The sequence below is a fragment of the Calidris pugnax genome, unplaced genomic scaffold (genome assembly GCF_001431845.1).
Source record: "Calidris pugnax isolate Ruff unplaced genomic scaffold, ASM143184v1 scaffold219, whole genome shotgun sequence".
NCBI lineage: Eukaryota > Metazoa > Chordata > Aves > Charadriiformes > Scolopacidae > Calidris > Calidris pugnax.
The window spans coordinates 8564347-8582679 of record NW_015094507.1 but is presented as its reverse complement, the minus strand read 5'-3'; the positions used below and the strand labels follow the sequence as shown (position 1 = coordinate 8582679).

Sequence of the window (18333 nt, the reverse complement as noted above, 5' to 3'; positions counted from 1 at the left end):
AAATGAAATGATCTCTGCTTTTATTAAAATATCTTCTTTATATTTGTCACAGAAACCAGAACTAGTCGCTTTTGCAAAAGATGAAGATTTTTCCATTTCCTTTCCAAAACCTCCCGCCGATGCTGCAGAGGTTAGAAAGCTCAGCAGTGCTCGGGCTCGCTTTTTTAGAAGAACTTCTCAGGGAAATTTCCTTTCTGCTAAAATGGTTCCTCCTGATCAGAGTAAGAATGTTTTGATACACATTATTTCCAGGAATAATATCTGCATTATGGGTTTTAATATCATTATTACATCAATTATTATATTATATTAAAGGACCTGCATGCCCTTTCAGAGTAAATCTTACAAATACTTAAATGGCTTTAAGGTAGTTTTGAAAATGTGATTTTTTAAAAATGATACTGGCTTTCTCTTCTGAAAGTGATTTGAAAACTCCTCAGGTGCCTTTTTTTCCTGTAGCTTTCTAAGTGATGGAATTTTTACTGGAAGTTTTCTTCAATGGGTAAAATTAACATTAAATGTTGAAATGTTTAAAGAGATAATGAGACGGCATCATCTGAGGAGATTCCCTGATGGATTATTGAGCATTAAAAGCGGAGTAAAAAGGAATGATATGTCTTGACAGGCCTCCAACTACATTGTATTTGTTGTTAACATTTTCATTAGTGAAGAATTAATAAAGGTCACTAAATGTGAGATTTAAAAGTAATTTTCTTGCAGATGGGAAATGACTTTACATCTTGTTTTCCTGCACATTGGCTCATAATAAAACGTGTTAAAGAGTCATCTATAATAATGACAATTCTTACATTGCCTGGGATTGTTACTTTACGTGATAAACTGAATTATCTCACTTTTTACCTTATTGCAAAATAAGTCTTATACAAAAAGAACTACACTTCAATATTATGTACATAGTCTATAAACTTAAATTTATATCATGTACCCCTATATGTAGTTTAATCTGTTAGCCTTAATAAGTTAATGTTACCAATTGGAGAAGTTGAGAACCTGATATAGTTCTAGTCTGAGTTTGCCTTTTCTCCCCTTTGGGAATCATGCAAATATATACATAAGTTTTTTGTGCAGGTACTTATCACATATAGATACCAAGGAACAAGATTAACAGCTACCTTATGCTTGAGTTCCTTCATAATATTCATACCCTGAAATACAATCCCTTCTTTCACAAGGTACAATCCACCTATCTCTAAAAGGGAAATAGAAACAAAAATAGATGAAAGATTAAAATGTTAAAACACAAAACTGAAAGTCTTTAAGAAATTATGTTCATAAGAAGACTTTGACTACTTTGCTCTAAATAGTCTTAAGCTTTCTTATCTTTTAAATTGATACAAGCAAATTTTGATAATGTAATATGACAGGCAGTAATTCATTTTGAGCTCTATCGTGTATTTATTGTATAAGACCTTTTCTACACAATGTGTTCTTTTTGGCTATTTCAGATGATGAGAAGCTAGATTCTGAAGAAACAGCTGTGATGAATAATCTTTGCAGAAGTAATAATAACTGCCTAGCAGAGCAAAGGTCATACACCCCATTTAACGATGAAAGCAGACAATTAATTTGTAATGAGCATTTCAGCAGATCGGAGAGGGAAGATTCCCTAAAAGGGACAACAGAAAAATTTTTATTTCAACCGGGAGGAGAAAGGTCAGTATTACTCATGTATGGTAATATGCACCTTCCACACAACCCTCTTCCTAGATATTCAGTTATGCAAGTATCAAAATGTTTAAAATTGATGGAATTTGAAGGTAGCACTATTGAAACAAAAATATGTTTAGATTATTAGGAAAAAAAAAATTTACACTTCTGTTCTTAGGAGGTTTCTACACTCAAAATGCTAATTTGTCCAAAAATTTTTGGTAGGAACTTGCTTGCTGTATCTTGAAATAACTTTAATTTTGTTTGATCATTAACATTTCAAAACTAAGTCTTCTAATAATTGCCTATAAAGTACTCAAGTTTAAATTCAATATGCTTGCTTTTACAGTTCAAGCCTGTTGTTTTAAGGTGATATACATTCTTCCTTTAGCTCCACAGATAAGTAGAGCCATGTTTTCAGTTCTGGTACTGGGGGAATACGTGATGATTCACCAAAAAAACAGGCTTAAACTCATTGACAATAGAGGCAAAGTATTTTTTGTGGCTTTGAATTCTTCTTAGTTCATTTTTTTCATGACGAAACAGGTGTAAGGGATGAATGAGATTTATGCACATGCCGTCTGTTTTTACTGAACCTAGATTATTACATCCATTCTGTAATTCACAATTAAGTCTTTTTCTTTTTTTTTTTTTTTTTTTTTTTTCTTTCGATTCAGATCTGAATTCTTGCACAGGGAGGAATAGTCCGTGGCACTATGTTCAGTACGTGTATCAGTTGCTGCATTAGTAGTTGGACGAACAACTGTTTTGTGCTAATAACACTGACAGATCTGGCAATCTCTACAACAAAGAAAGAATAACAGTTTATTTTCAAACCCATCCTATAAAGACTTGGTCACTATTAAATATAAATATTTGCCAGTAGATATCTTCTTTCTAGCATGTTTTTATGCTTAGGAAAAATATATTTCCCTCGATATTCTTAAGCACCTTTGATATTAAGGAGTATATTCTTGATTTTATGAAATGCCTTTCATTTACTAACTTGATGGTAATACTGAATAGTTTAGAGAGTGTTGTCCATTGAGGCTGTTACAGCAAGTGATACATAGCAGAGCTGTCGTAGCACTCTTCTTTTATATTAAACTGGAAGCAGGATTTAAAAAAAAAAAGATAGATTCTGAAATATCGGAGACTTGTGGGAGCAAAGAAAAAATTTCATGGCAGTGGAGGGAGGGAAAATGAGAATATGAGCTCAGCTATGAAAAATATGGCCGAAGGAAAGTAATGAACCAAGGAGAATGCTTCAGTGCAAGATCATTTTCTCCCTTTAAAATCAGTGACCCAAAAGACTTTTTAGGTAAAGACTGTATGGATTATCCTACTTCATAAGTTTCTTTTGGAAACTTATTAAGAAAGAAATTATGAAAAAATTAAGAAAGAAATTTCTTTCTTAATTTGACTTTTATATAGTAAAGGTGTGGTGTGAAGTACTTTAGTGTTGCAGTTGAAATGTGTACTTATTTAATGGTATCCAAGTGTGTCTTATAAGAAAGGGTTAGTTGATACTTTTACTAATTGGAAAGAATGCCTTTCCTTCTGAGGCATAATTTTAAAACTTATAGGTATGATTAAACAGTTAAGTTATTATACATCCTTTCTATGTGTTCAAAATTATATACTTCAACTCTCATAGCTTGAGAGTTCCATAAGGTTATGATTTTGGTTTTTTGTTACTGGTGCTTTTCGCAATCGCCCATTCATAGGGCGTTGTGTACCATAATCATTGAGTTTTCTGGTAGCTTGAACCACAGAATGGCATGATTTACCTTGATAATTTTTGAGAATGACTGGCTTCTCTACCGAAATGTTATTAGGAAGAGGTGAAAAAAGCCTGTTACCAAAAAGTTTGCTCGTTGCAACATTAAGTCTTTGAGGACATTTTCGGTTTGGTTTCTCTGTGTAGGATGGGTTTTAGAAAATATAAAAAGTTGAAAGGGGAAAATGATAATTTTCACTTTTTATATTCTTGAAATATTATTATCCATGTTTGAAGAATAGGTTGCCAAGGTTCATTTTGCGTAAGCTCCTCTGGCTTAATTTCTTTATGACCTGTTACTTACTTTTCTGATTCTTAATGTGATAGCTAAGATACTAATGATTCTAACCATAAAAGATGGAATGCTAATGCGTGTAGCTTGTCATATCCATGTTTCAGCTAGGGAGAATAATACTAGAGGTTGTTGAATCTCACCTATCACTTAAATTAGATCTCAAATTACTGGCCTTAAGATACTGTTCTGACTAGTTTTCTCAGAAGAAGAGAGGAAGAGTAACATAATATTCCTCCCTCTTTCTGTGTTGAATGCAAGATCTGTATTTTTGAATGGTGCTTCTTTACCTTCTCCTGTGTGTTGCGCATGTTTTCTGTGTACTTGAGACAGAGGTGATTTTTGCTAATGCTGCCTAAGAGGTGCTGCCTGTGCTGCTTTATACTCTTGCACCAAGGATCACTGACAACATTTAGGTGCTCGTATGGCTTAGAGTACCAGACATAACTGCAATTCTCCAATATGCACAAAAATAGTACAAATGTTTTGCCTTTAGTAAAGAACAAAGATCCCTCATCTATATTAGCCCAAGCAGTTCATGCCATCATATGATGGAATGGCTCTAGGTAATCTCAACTACTCGCGTTCATTCCGACTCGTTGCTAAGACTTATGCCAATAAACACATTGGTTCAGTATTCGCATGTGGTACTAACAAGACAGGCAGACCTTGATCTATGTCTTTTGCTGAGTTCAGAGATGTCATTCTTCATCTGACGAGGCAGTTGAAAGATATCGCAAACCTGTCCTTCAATATAGTTCATTGCGTTTGGTCTTGGTAAGAGTTGTATATAAAAGGTTCTGGTATGTTACATTGCAGTAACCAAGTTTTGGCATTCTTCTCAATAGAATGTGTTTACAGGTACTAGATGATTGCTGTGATTAGATTGCATCTGCTTCTATGTCATAAATACTTGAGGCATCTTGTATGAAGTTAAAAGATATTTTCTATTTAAAGTACGTTGTATTCAGGAATAATAGGATGAAGGCTTAAAGGAACGTGAAAACTTTTATTACCTGGAGTCCTGTCATTCTCTATATGAAACAGTTGTGTCAGCCTCAATTCTGTATCCCAGTGATTTAAAATCCTTGCAGGAATTAAGCAAGAGGAATATAGAAATAGTACACTTCATACAGGATAAGGTGCATGAGACTCCTTACTCCCCTTTCCCCACAGTTCCTATATATGTACCAAAATAACTCTTCTAATAAAACTGGTTTTCTGTTAATAATGAAACTGTAGAGCATGCCAAAATAGCATGGCAGGTTCCTGTCATTAATGCTATTACATTTACTTCAAAGAGAACATAAGGGAAGTATTTTAGTCCAGCAAGAGGCTTGCTCGCTTTCCATCTCTTTTGTTGTCCCAAGGACTGACGAAAAGAATGAACAGTGTTAATGAAATCACTACTGCTATATAAAGATACTGGGGGTAAAAAAGAGAAAAGAACCTTTCAAGGGGAAGAGTTATTTGCCATTTCGTTTGCAATTCTGTTCTTCAAATAACCATCTAGTTACAATAGAATAGGTATATTAATTGAAGCAGATTGAATTTATTGACATGTTGCCTCAGGAAAGCAAGGAGCAATTTCTGACAATCATAAGGAAGCTAGGTTTTGTTTACATCTTCATCCAGCCATTGTGCTTTGCCATCTATTGTGATTGCTATAGAAATGAAACTTCTAAAATGTCTTCTGCATTCATATATTTCAACAGAAGTGTCAACAGTGATGGCAGATTTGATGATGAAGAGCAACAGTTTCCCTGGTGAGAAAAGATGATTTTGTTATTTTTTTTTCTCTTCCTCCGATTTCTCAATATTCTGAAAGTTTAGATCTCATTCCAGGACTCCTTAGAAACATAGGTGACTTCAACGAGGAAAAGCTTGGTGGCAAACAGTTGACTCTCAAGTGGTCTGCTCTACACTTTTTTTAAGAACTAATTTCTGTAAATAGCTACAAAATTATTAGAAGTGTTGTTAAGAAGATATACAATGCCCCCTTTTCTATCACTATTGCTGTCCTTATTAAATCCCTGTTTGACAGAAACCTTGAGAGGTATTCATCAGCAGCTTCCATAAGATGAGCTTCTCTTTCTTGTCTAAGAGTTTTGGAATGCTTCAGTAGAAAATTTTAAAAGCAGGACACAAGTGAATACTGGAAATCACTTCTGTCTGATTGCTTAAACTAGCTTCACATCTGCACCCAAAATATTCATTCCTTTTCTCCTCAAAGAAAAGGATTCCTACAGAGGAGATAGATTTCTTGCCTGAAAGGAACGCCCATTCTGTTTTGCTCTGGATGAATTTTTGAAATAAATGACATGGTGTGTATATTTGTTGTGTGGTTTAGTTGATACTGCTGCAGATTCTCCAGACTTCTTTCAGGGATTATCTTTTCTTATTATGTATATTCACAACTTCTGGAGCTCTCAGAAAGACATAGAAACAGGAAATTAATCTACTGCTACTTAATCTTTCTCTATTTCTGCCTCAGTTCCACTAGCTATTGAGACCGCTAATTTAAGAAAAAAATATTGAGTGGTGGGAAAGCTTTCACAAGCAGAACTTTCTACAGTGTTTTCTAAAGAAAGTGTGACACCTGCCTTTTCAAAGAGAGTGCCTGATTTTGTGTAGGGTTAGGGGACAGTGAGAGATAATTGGGAATGAAGAATTCTTTTTCCAGAACTTTAGTAGACTTCTAAAGAAAAGAGCAACAGATAGCTGTTATCTCTGGTCTCTTCGCTTGTGAAAGAGTGCAATTTAGGCTCATTTTTACTGCCTCCTCAAAAGGGTGTCTTTCCACTCTAGTCATTAGTTTAGGATAAGGTCATTGGTCTCTAAATCTGGGAGATCTAGATCTTGAGAGTCCTTATTAGCAACTGAATGGTAATTCTAGAATGGGAAAATGTGCCATGCAAGGGGTAAAGAAGGAATGCCAATTCAGTCTAGGTATGGATTTAGATTGAATTTTTGTTTAGAATGAGAATGCTTTTGCAAGATTAAAGTTAGAAAAGTGAAGATGCTGTGTTTTTCAAACTCAAATACATTTAGGTTTGTGTTTTAGGTTGCTTTTATGGTTAGAATTAGGCTGTCAGTTGTCTGCTTGGTTAAAGATATCCTGCTACAAATGGGTGTTAATATTTTCCTGTATTAGGCAGAAGATACAAAGACTATGAAGAATAAAAAGGATAAGGATATAGGTTTTTTGTCAACCTCTATTATTCTTCTAAGCCATGCTATTTAGCATGTGCATGAAGTTCTTTATCAACAGACTTTACAAATAAAATACTATATTCTTTTTATCGCCGGAACTGTCATAAGTAATGGACTATGCCCATGACTGTGTTTATAGAGGAATTGGTTTTTGCTCATCTTTAGGATGACTCAGAGTGTAGTTGGCCTATTTGTCAACATATTTTTGCAAATTATGTTGCCTTTCTACTATTCATCCTTTCTCACATCAGTGGTATCAGTTATAGTTATAGTGTCAGTTATAGTTTTCACTCCCTTTGTTTTTGTCTTTTCTGCTGGTGTTACTTATGATATAATCCTCTACAATTCCTGAAATAATTTCAAGACATCTATATTATCAGTTTTTCAATTATTTGCATGCTTTTGAAAAGCTTTGTAGCTGAGAGACAGGACAGACTAGAAGTTTGTGTAATTGGTTTAATACTTTGATTTATATCTCTTTTAGCTGTTTACAGGTAATTTACTGTGTGTCCATTATGTTTTCTGAAAGGAAATTAGTCTTTAAAAATTCAGCAGTTATACTAATTCTTTTTCCTTCGAGGCACACCTATTACTTATTTCCACATTGTGTTTGTATCTATCTTGTTTTTCTCTGAGGTGACATCATAGAAAGGAAAGTTCAGTGGTAGTTGAGCAAAATAGGGGTATATTCTCTAAAGTGGCTCAATGAAGGTCAATTCTTTGTCTAAAAACATAGAGTTCCTTTCCAGTGCTAATGGGTCAGGAAGAAATAACTTGGTTTAAAATAAAACCTGCAAAAACGTATTCTCTACTATTCAACCAATGAAAGACAATACATACAACTAATTCTTATGTCCTTTTGGCAACATATGGGGGGCGATCCAGGTAGGAGGCAGCTTTGCAGAAAGAGATCTGGAGGTCCTGGTGGGCACCAAGTTTATAGAACAGATCAGGCTGGGAGGGACCTCAAAAGATCACCTGGTCCAATCTTTTGTGGCAAAGGGAGCCTAGATTAGATTATGTAGCACCGTATTAACTTGTGTCTTGAAAACCTCTACCACACCTGGAGTGCCAGGTCCAGTTCTAGTGCACTTGAGATACGGAGCAGCTGGAGAGAGTCTAGCTACTAAAATGCTGGGAGTCCTTCATGTGAGGGAAGGCTGCGAGAGCTGGGACTGTTTAGCTTGGAGAAGAGGAGGCTTGGGAGAGGTCTTATCAGTGTATATAAATAGCTGAAGCCAGGGTGGATTGTGACACCCGCATTGGTTCTGTGACAAGAGCTCTTCCTTCTCCCCCATGGCGGGCACTGAAAAGAGGGAAAACTAGTTATTTACTGGTGACTGTTCTTTTTAGAGATTTATTGGTTATGTATAGTTTCACAACACATCCTTGCAACTTTACCCTCAGTAGTCCATATAGCATTTGGGAATCTGTGGTTGAAAGGAAAATACACAACTGCTTAAATAGCTAAATGATCCGTAACAGATAAGGAGGCACGCCACCCTGGGTACTACTAGCATTAAAAGTAAACCCAGATTATAGTGTTGATGTAGTCACACTGTGAATATATGTGCCAGTAACATCTCAAAGAACAGACTTTAAAAATGGCATATCTGTTTCGGGACTACCCGCAAGCAGGGTGTCTGAGCTCTGCTCTAGGTGAAAGAATACTTTTGTGCCTAACAGTCCGTTTGAGACATCTGCCTTGCCTGAGCAAGCCCCCAGGATCTGCTTAACATTGCTCTAAATCTGTTCTTCTTACCATTTAGTGAAATGTCTTGATTTTGGGGTGTAGATACATCGTGTCTGGCTTTCCAACGCGCACAACATATGTTTGTAAAATCAGATGTTCAGTGCTTGTATTTATGTATAAACAGTTTGCATCTTTCACTTATTGCAGTGCCTAGGCTGTTTTTGGAGCCTTGTGAAAAGTTAGAAATTGCTCTCCAAGATGTTTGAAGACCTGAAAACATCAATATATCAGGGATCCAAAATTTGTAAAAACCTAAGTCACATTTTTGGGTTTTAAATTAACTAGAAGAAGGAAGTTTGTGGGGGATAAAGGGAGTGGAATGAAGGAAAAGACTTTGGGGAGAAATAGAGTGACTATTAGGGGAAAATGGAAGAAAAGAGAGGGGAATGCATCAGGGTGAAAAACATTAAGGCACAAATTAAGCACCTCCTATTTGCTGGAGGCATCTGAGAAGCTTTTTGGTCACTTTTAGAAGACACTGAGTGAGGTGTGCCCTTCTATGGCTTTTGTATGTTTTTGTTACATAAATGGCTAGTGTATTTTTAGATTAAATGTGACTGATTTTGTTTACCGTATAAAAATAAAAGAGCTCTAAGGACAAACAATGAAACTATCAGGGGCTTAGATTTCCTTATGAGGAAGGAACTAAGAAGATCAGAATTGTGGTTCTGCAGATACAGAAAATGCTCTGCAGATATAGATGTGTAGAAATTGCATGTTCATAATTACAGTTTTCTGACTGAAGAAAAAGGTCATCAAAGAAACAAAAGGAAATTGAGAGACACTAAATTCAAAGGCCTTAGAAATCTATTTAAAAATAATCTGAATCCCAACTCCTAACTAAATATTACTTTAGAAAATGCTACTAGAAGTTAGCAATGAGACCAACATTTTGTCACATGGATGATAAGAGATCTTTCACATGGCGGCAACACAGACTAAGGCTTCTTATCAGGAAACAACTTCTGAAGATGTTTTTCTGTGTCTGCACTTACCAGTCTTACTCTGATAAACTAAAAAGAGATAGTTGAAGACAGTTTTTGGACTAACTAGACCATGTTCTGTTTCATATTTTTATAAAATGTATGTAAAAGTATGTTCTGTAAATTTTAATATTATTATAATTTATGCAGGTGACGCCTTCAGAAGGCAGTGTGCTGTGTATTTTTCCAAGAATCTTCCAAGTTACCTTTTCTGGTTTAAATGTTGCTGGTGTTTGAGATTTACTATTATTTAGAAAGTTTTGCGTGAAGCTGACTGAGAAAAAATGGTGTTTTGCTAATCAGTCTCCATGAAGTCCTTGGATATTAAGCCTAATATTCCTTCTGTTTCTGTCAGTGGAAACCAGTTTGGTTCTTCTGATGTCTTCAACGCACCCCCAACCCAAAGAAGTTGCCTTAAGCAGTCATGTAGAATTCGCCAACAAAAGATACCTATAGATACAAAGTTAAGAGTTCTCTGTGGAATCTTATCTTCTGGATCACAAAGTTGGTAATTCGTTTTCATTTTCTTCTTGTAAAATGGTAAATAAATCTATGTCCAGACACCAGCTAGTGTCTACTGTGTATGGCTTCCTCACAGCGGTTACTCAGGGCATGCTGTCCACTGTCTGTATGTGAGTAGCTCTCTGCCTTTGTAAGACTCTGTTCAGATTCTTGTTTACATGGAATAGTCCCAGTTTCTACCTCTACTTAAAGTGAGTGAGTTCACACACTGAGTTTACATGGGTGCAAGAGAAGACACTAATTATCTCTGGAGGAGAAAAGTCATGTGAGATCTTGGGACCTGCAGAAGCAGATAGTATGGGGCTTATGGCCTTTTCCATACCCTTACCTTTTGCTCAGTCCCCATTATTCCTACTCTTCTCTTTGAAAAAGTAACCATCATATTCTTCATCCTTTATTGCACTATCTCAGTTACTCTGCTCCTCTGTTCTTCTCCCACTTCCATATTTTCTAGTTTTGCCTCCCAAAGTTGTAAGAATATGTAGGTGTTACAGGAAACCTACCATGAGGAGAGGGTGGTGTCTGGAGGGAATGCCTTTGAGTTGGACAATTCAGAAAAGAGGATTGTGTTCTCTTTTCTTGCTAGCAAAACTTGCTACCTCACTGATCAAGGGAGACAATTCTGTAGAGAAGCATGAACTTTTTTTTGTATTCGGCTCTGTGTCTCTCTTAACTGGCAACTAAATGATCGGTTGGGCACGAGGTCTACATCTGTATTAATAATTAATAAAAATTCATTAAAGGAGTTAGTCTCTGGCTTGGTGGCCAACTGTTGTGTCACGAGTTATGTTAATACAATGAAAGTATTTTTACTCCCTCCCTACCACACACAAAGTGTAGGCTGGGAATGTCCCTACATCTGTTTGTCCGTGCCCTGTGTCGAGACATTTGTCAAGGAAAGTACTGCCTTTCCTGGACCAAAACTGTAGCAGGGACCGTGCTAAAGCTCTAACTGTATGGAAAGGGTGTGGCCCAAAATTCAGGTCCATTGCCAAACTGTTTTACAAGTAAAGAGGTAGCCAGATTCTCAGATGTTTAAGGCACCGCAGTATGAGGAGAGAGCCCAAGCTGTATTGTGATCTTACACTCACCATGGTGAATCAGGCCTTGCTGTTGTGTGCAGCTTCTTTGGGAGAGAAATAGCCCAATTCTTTGCCTCTGGGGCGCAGTTCTGTGAAATTACCGTGGTTTCAATTGGGATAGAGTTAACTTTCTTACTAGCAGCTGGTGTAGTGCTATATTTTGGGTTTGGGATGAAGAGAGTGTTGGTAAAACACTGATGTTTTAGCTGTTGCTAAGCAAGCAAGGCCTTTTCTGCTCCTCGCACTGCCCTGCTGGCAAGGGCTGGGGGTGCACAGGAAGCTGAGAGGAGACACAGCTGACCCAACTGACCAAAGAAATATTCCATGCCATATGATATCACGCTCATTATAAAAAGCTGGGGGAAGAAGAAGGAAAGGGAGCATATTTGGAGTTACAGTGTTTGTTTTCCCAAGTAACCGTGATGGAGCCCTGATTTCCTGGAGACCTGAACACCTGCCTGTTGATGGGAAGCAGTGAATGAATCCCTTGTTTTGCTTTGCTTGTGCACGTAGCTTTTGCTCTACCTATTAAATTGTGTTTATCTCAACAAATGAGTTTTTCCTCACTTCTGCTCTTCTGATTCTCTCCCCCATCGCGACTGGTGGGAGTGAGCCAGCAGCTGTGTGGTTCTAGCTGCCGGTTGGGGTTAAACCGCAACAGAATTGTAGTTTTCCGTGGAATGCCACTGAAGGAGAGACTTTGCAGATTTGCCATTAACAAGAGGCTCATAGCAAGACCAAGCAAGTAAATATCCAAACGTACAGAGTTTCTGAATTAATTCTGCTTTCATTTAATTATGCATTCTTTTACCAGGGAAAAATACTGAACACACTGCTGCAGCTCTGGCTCACCTTCCTTTTGGAAGTCCTCGTAGTCGGTGTATATTCAAGAAAGCAGTGTTCCTTGTAGGGGCTACTATGATCTCCCTTATATGAGAACGATAGAGATGATCCATTTGCCAAGTTCTTTTTCCTGTGTAAATCATCAGAGCCTCTGTCAGTTGATTTCTTGATGAGTCCCTTATCAGATGATCAGATTTCTGCCAATTGACTTTGTTTCCAAGGCAACCACTCTCTTGACAAGCCAGTTCCCTTCAATAGTAGGTAACTTATTTTTTAGAGTAGGTTGATTACATTTTAACTGCATAGTTCTTAACAAGATATTGCTGCTTAAGTTTCAGCCCTGCATGGAAGTGAAAAGATAACAAAGAAATGGGTCTCTGCAACTAAAATGGAGTTGGCAGCATGGTAAAGATGCATACAGGGATTATATAATCTCTCACAAAATTAATAAATTGTACATACTCCCTATAGATAACCCTGGCCACCAGTCATTCTCATCTATGTATGTATTCAGTGTATTCTTTTTCTGTAACTAATGAAAGTTCCAGTTAAGCTGTTTAATTTATGAGGATGTTTCTCGAATGTACAGGTGGTTGTGTGACTACCAACAGCACAGCAAATTTGCTTTCCTGCTTGTGCAGGTCTCTAAACTGGTGTTTAAGGAATCATAGTGTCCAACCAAACTTTTTTTTTTACACAGTTCAAACTTTGACATGGTCTTACCCTTCATCTTGCATGTTTCTATCGTGTTTCTATCCGATAAGTGTTCAGGTTACCACATCCTTTGCTTCAGTGTCTTTTCTATTCAGCTGGTTTTGTTTCCTATAAAACTTATGGGATTGTCTTTTTGAGGTTTCTTGGATTCATCCTGTGGATTTAGGTCTTAGGGAAAGAGCCCCAGACAGGATATAGTTACAAAATTCTTTTTCTGAGGAAAGCAAACTCAAACATCCATATTCATATAGGCAGATGGTATCGTCATGGCTACCTATAAATCTGAAGATACTGATTTCTGAATATAGCTGGGTTAGGGTTAGGTGACTGAAGTTGTAGTTCTCTTGCTTATCCGGTGTCCTTTCAGATTATAGTCTTGATTTCAGGGATGGCTGAACTTTGTATAATCATTTCTTAAACTTTTAAAGTTTGTAGGACAAGGTATTCATAGAAGTGGAACTAAATTTTGATTTTTGTTAATACAATGAACTGTGTGCCGTAGAAACCCTCTTTGTTACAGATCTATTTTAGAGTAGACGTGCAAGTACTTGTCTAATTTTTTTTAAAGCATTGCCTTCCCAGAGGAGTAGGAATTGCTGTATATGAGCAGAAATAGTTTCAAGATAGTTTGTGTAAGCATTTGGATTTTGGAGCACTTAAATCCTCATGCTGTAAAAAGAAAGCATTATTCACTGTTAGCCATAATAAAGCAAGTGTTCCTCTGTAATGTGATTGCTTGGGAAATTTTTGACTGATCACAGTGAGTTATCCAGTCCCTTTTGTAGGGAAGTGATCTTACAAGAGCTTTGTCTTTTATTCTGTCTCCATCTGTTGATAGGGTGACTTACATCTTCTGTCTGGACTGGCAGACAGGATTTAGGCGCCAATCCAGCAAACCACTTAAACAACAGTTTAGCTTTAAGCCTTATAGCAACTAAATTAACAGGTTTAAAAAAAAAAAACCAAACAAAAACATTGCTAAAACACTACTGTTATCTTTTAGACAGAAATTTAGGAGATTAGGGTATTGATACATGAATGGAATAAGAAGTGTAAACATTTAAGAATAGAAGACATAGATTAATAACTTTGTTTTTAGTGCAGAATTTAAATGAGGAAAGATTCCTGTTTAATAGCAAAGAGAGTCTATATCTTGCGTATTTCTTTTAGATCAGTGCTGCTAGTGTGTATCTAGGCAAACAAAATGGATTTATCACAGATGTACGTAGTAGCTTCCTCTGGCCAAAGAAAGACTAATCATACGATCAGCAGGAATTATGGCATTACTCACTGTTGCTTTTCAATGAAATGACAACATACATCTTCCATGTACTAAAAGAACAAGTGACCACTATGCAGTTAGCAATAGTTCACAGGCAGAGTTGGAAATTCTAATATTTACAAGAAAGGTTACTAAAATGTTTGTTGCTTTGAAAATTCTTCTCATTAAATCTTTTAAAAGTGTTAATTCTTTCAGAAGATATCACTGTCCTTGTGAATGGATGAACTTACAGTTTTAAGCTAGTTGAGATAATATTCAGTTAATGAAACTGATAATAAAATAAAATTGTCTCTTTCTTGGTTTAGTTTGTTTCAGCTTTCAGTTTTATTGTACTAGTGAAAATGCTTTAGGTTTTTTGTTCCATAACGGTGACCTCTTGTGGTGTAAATATGTCAGTATTTCTGAAGAAGCTTTTCTGTAATACGTGCTGGAGGAAGTTCCATTTATGTGCCATTTTTAATAAGTAAAATAACTTATGATCTTTTTCAATTAGTTATTCATATGCAGATCTTATACTGAGCGCGTGGGAAGAATGAAGCATTTTGAGCATTGTATTCTAACATACTTTGTGTGTGTCTGTACTGTATCTTTTAGTGACCAGAAGAAAAAGCCTGGCACGAGTTCATCACAGCCAAGAGGTACAGACTGGGAGAGAAGAGTAACAGGTACTTCATAAGGCATTTAAATATCCAGTCAAAAAATGTGAAATACAGTCAAACAGAAATAATCTAATTTTTGTGATTTGATCTTTTTCTTCTTTATCATTGAATGGTATTTTTGGTTTTCTTGTTGTATTGGATTTTTTTACAGTTGTTTGTAAAGAGAAACAATATTCAAGACATCTTCACTCCAAAAATCTGTTGATATTTTCTCTCTCATTTTTTTCATATGTAGGCGTAAGAATTTCCCAATCCACTATCACCTTGTTTGCCCATCACTTTTTGTAAACTCCCAGAGTTGCACAGAAACTAGTGAAGTTATGTCAAGCTGTATTAGCTAATGATACAGATTTTGGATTACCCTGAAGGGATGCATATTGCTAATTTTACGTAACAGATTTTAATTAGTATTTCCTGATAGCTGGCATGTTTCATACATGGCGAGTGCATATTTGAGAGTCTGGTACGGAGACCTAAGTTTCTACTCTGCTATTATTATGCTTTATTACTGTTTTCTCAGAACTGAGAAGTTGTATTATTCTGCATCGTTCTGGTGATGGCTGTAATGTGCTCTGCTTTCATTTCCTTCAGAGGAGCTGAGAGTATTTACCACATCATGGGAGTTAGTATTCTGTAGGGCTGTATTTTCTGTGTTATAAGCCTTTTAATTTATTTGTGCTATGTTACTGGTGCTGTTGAAAAAGCAACGTGTGTTATTAGGATTGTTTTTTTTTATATCTACTTTTTTAACATTATGTAGCTTCCTTAGTTTGTGCATGCTTCAGCTTTAATCCCAGAATAAACAGTGGGATAGCAGTGGGAATTCTCAATCATTTCTTCTCTATAGTGGGGTCCTGGACGGTATGTTCCTTTATGGGTTATTTTTATTTTCTGATATGATTTGTGTTTATACTTTCACTTTTTAGAGAGGAGGTAGACTGTGTTAATACTGATTTATTCGTAGCCATTCAGTATTCCATGAAAAGGCTAGACATGATAAGTCAGGCAGTACACAGCTTTGAAAGCTCAGTGTTGCTAAGGCTCTTGTATTTACATGCTAAAAACAGCAACCAATAAATGTAGACTGATTAGTGATTTTTTTTTTTGACCAGAATGCAAAGCTGTGGTTAAGACCTATGAAAAACTGAGACAATGAACTTCAACTTGCTGAATTCTTTTGCTTGAATATTTTTGCTGTAGAACTGTGATTCACTCAATTGGAAGTTTCAGGGCAGCTTCTGCAATATTTTAAATATATCTAGTGCCATAACTTTTCATCAGCACCTTAAAAATCTCCCAAGACTGAGATACATGCAAGTTTACAATTTATTAATGTTGCTTTTATTTATAATCATATATTTCCAATTAATTCTTATTGCTAGGACTAATATTGTTTAGTAAAAGCTGATTATTTTTTTCCCCTAGTTATAAGAGATAATTGTTTAAATTAAATATGCCATTATGATTTTTGGGTTGCTATATTTTTCTGATGAATACAGACAACTGCAGCAGAGTGGCACAAAAAATCAGTTCTTTTTGTTCTGAACTAAAATTGAACGGCTTTGTTAAATTTTTTTTCTAGTGAGAAATTTGGTCACATCTGTAAATGCATGCACGAACTATTCTATTTCTTGCTTAATAAGCTTAAGCATGTGTGTAGTTAGAAAGTCAGTCCCATCTTTCAGTTTAAGAGAGGTAGTTACAAATTAGAAAGAACAGAAATAATTGAGTCAATATGTGGGTTTTGTGGCAGGAAGGAAGAGCGCAAACTATTCTAGTGTTCTTATTTCAGCTGTGCTTTTATGTTATCCGGAGCAGAATTTTCACTTCATTGCAAATGCTGCATAGTGGTTTATTAATTAAGCTACTCATCGATCTAAATAAGGCTATTAACTTATTTGATCTAGAAAATTAAAAAAGTATTCAAAATAAGTAATAATAATAATAATATTACCTAATTATATTTACTAATATGTATATATGCACACACCAACAATATACTTTTTGTAATAACATACTTACCAGTGAATTACTTATGAAACGGCAGCATTTTTGTATAATATGTTGAAATAGATATGATTAATTCTGTGTAAAATATAGGAGGACAGCAAAAGTTAATACAGATACACAAAAAGACTCTGGATTGTTTTTTTTAAAGAGCAAGCTTTTAAAACAGGAAGTTTTTAACTGTTTCACTGGTCCAAGCAGACTTCTTAACATCAGTGTTCTCGTGTAGTACAATATTTTTTGTTTGGTAATGATGATGTAAAGAATTTACATTGTCATTTAAACGCAAGAGCTAGTAATGAACAGTAGGAGACACTTTGTGACAAATCTGTCACTTAAAAAAATGTATATATTCTTGTCTTAATGGCTTTCTTCATGTTACTTGGAGTTGTGTGACTTTTACTTCCCTATTTTTAAAAAAAGAAAGCAACAGCAAGCCAAGCCCCATCTTTATAACAACAACTTTGATTGCTTGCAAGATAAGGAGCTTAACCTAATCTTGAACTCCAAAAATATGCTTACATGCACCTTGTAAGCAATTGTTAGGTCCTTTAAAACTTAAGATGTGTGGAAACTCTGGCTCACCAGCTGTAGTGGGCCAATGGTCAAGACCAGAATTCTGTCAATTCACATAGTGCCAGCTGAATGTGAAAAGGATGTTCAGCAAGTCAGAATAATTCCTGGTGATGCTGCATCCATATGAAAGTTAATTCTGCAATCCAATTTTTAATAAATTGTATTTCACCAACTCCTTTGTCCAATCTGAAAACAGATAGACACTCGCAGTCTTGTTTCCAGGAGAATTCCAGACAGCTGATTTTATTTTTTTTTGTCTAACAATTTTTAACTTGATGTTTGTTGATGGACACTTTTTTGTCTTATCTTTTCGAAGCAAAGTATTAAAAACAATGAAATATTTTTTAAAACTTCTCTTTGTGAAGTGGACAAGGTTTCTGATAGTGAGCAGTAGCTCTTTCTCAGTCACAGTGGAGGAAATTGGTGGCCAAGGAAACTAGGAGTTAGTTGCTTCAAGGCTTCAGACGTGTATTGCAGGCAAACCCTCTTGGAGATGTCTGTAGTTGGCTATTGATTTCCCAAGATGTTGTGTGAGAAGTTGTTTACCATAACAAAGAGTAGGAGGGAAACATGCATTTAAAAAAAATGTAGTCAAGAAGTTCTCAAAACTAATTGCATGTAGTCATTAGAATTGCTTACAGGATGTAATAGCTAACAAGACTGTATTTCCCTAACTGACCAAAAAGTCAGTTAACCAAGCTTAGTGTAATATTGTGCATGCGTAGTAGATAAAATTGTAGAATCCTAGAGGATTGTCTGTAGTATGGATATTTTTTAACACGGAATAAGCTGTCACATGGACACATGGCTGAAAAATAGTAGGACATGTTAATGTAAAAGTAGTCATTACTTTCCAATTCAGCAATTGGTTTGTGTTTTTTGTGGATTTTTTTTTTTTTTTTTTTTTTTGGTTGGACTCGATGATCTCTGAGGTCCCTTCCAACCACTACGATTCTGTG

The 18333-nt window shown here is 35.9% G+C and overlaps 1 protein-coding gene across 17 annotated transcripts in view; it reads left to right on the top strand.

Moving 5' to 3' along the window:
* ARMC2 (armadillo repeat containing 2) overlaps positions 1–18333 on the top strand; it is a 102369-nt gene that overhangs the window by 42026 nt on the left and 42010 nt on the right. For 14 of the 17 annotated variants that reach the window (XM_014964457.1, XM_014964456.1, XM_014964454.1 and 11 more), the window contains 5 exons: positions 53–221; positions 1467–1674; positions 5456–5506; positions 10045–10197; positions 14727–14797. In XM_014964457.1, the coding sequence (XP_014819943.1) occupies positions 53–221; positions 1467–1674; positions 5456–5506; positions 10045–10197; positions 14727–14797 (652 nt within the window). The remainder of the gene's footprint in view (positions 1–52; positions 222–1466; positions 1675–5455; positions 5507–10044; positions 10198–14726; positions 14798–18333) is intronic. The other 3 variants (XM_014964467.1, XM_014964468.1, XM_014964469.1) reach the window with 3 other exon arrangements.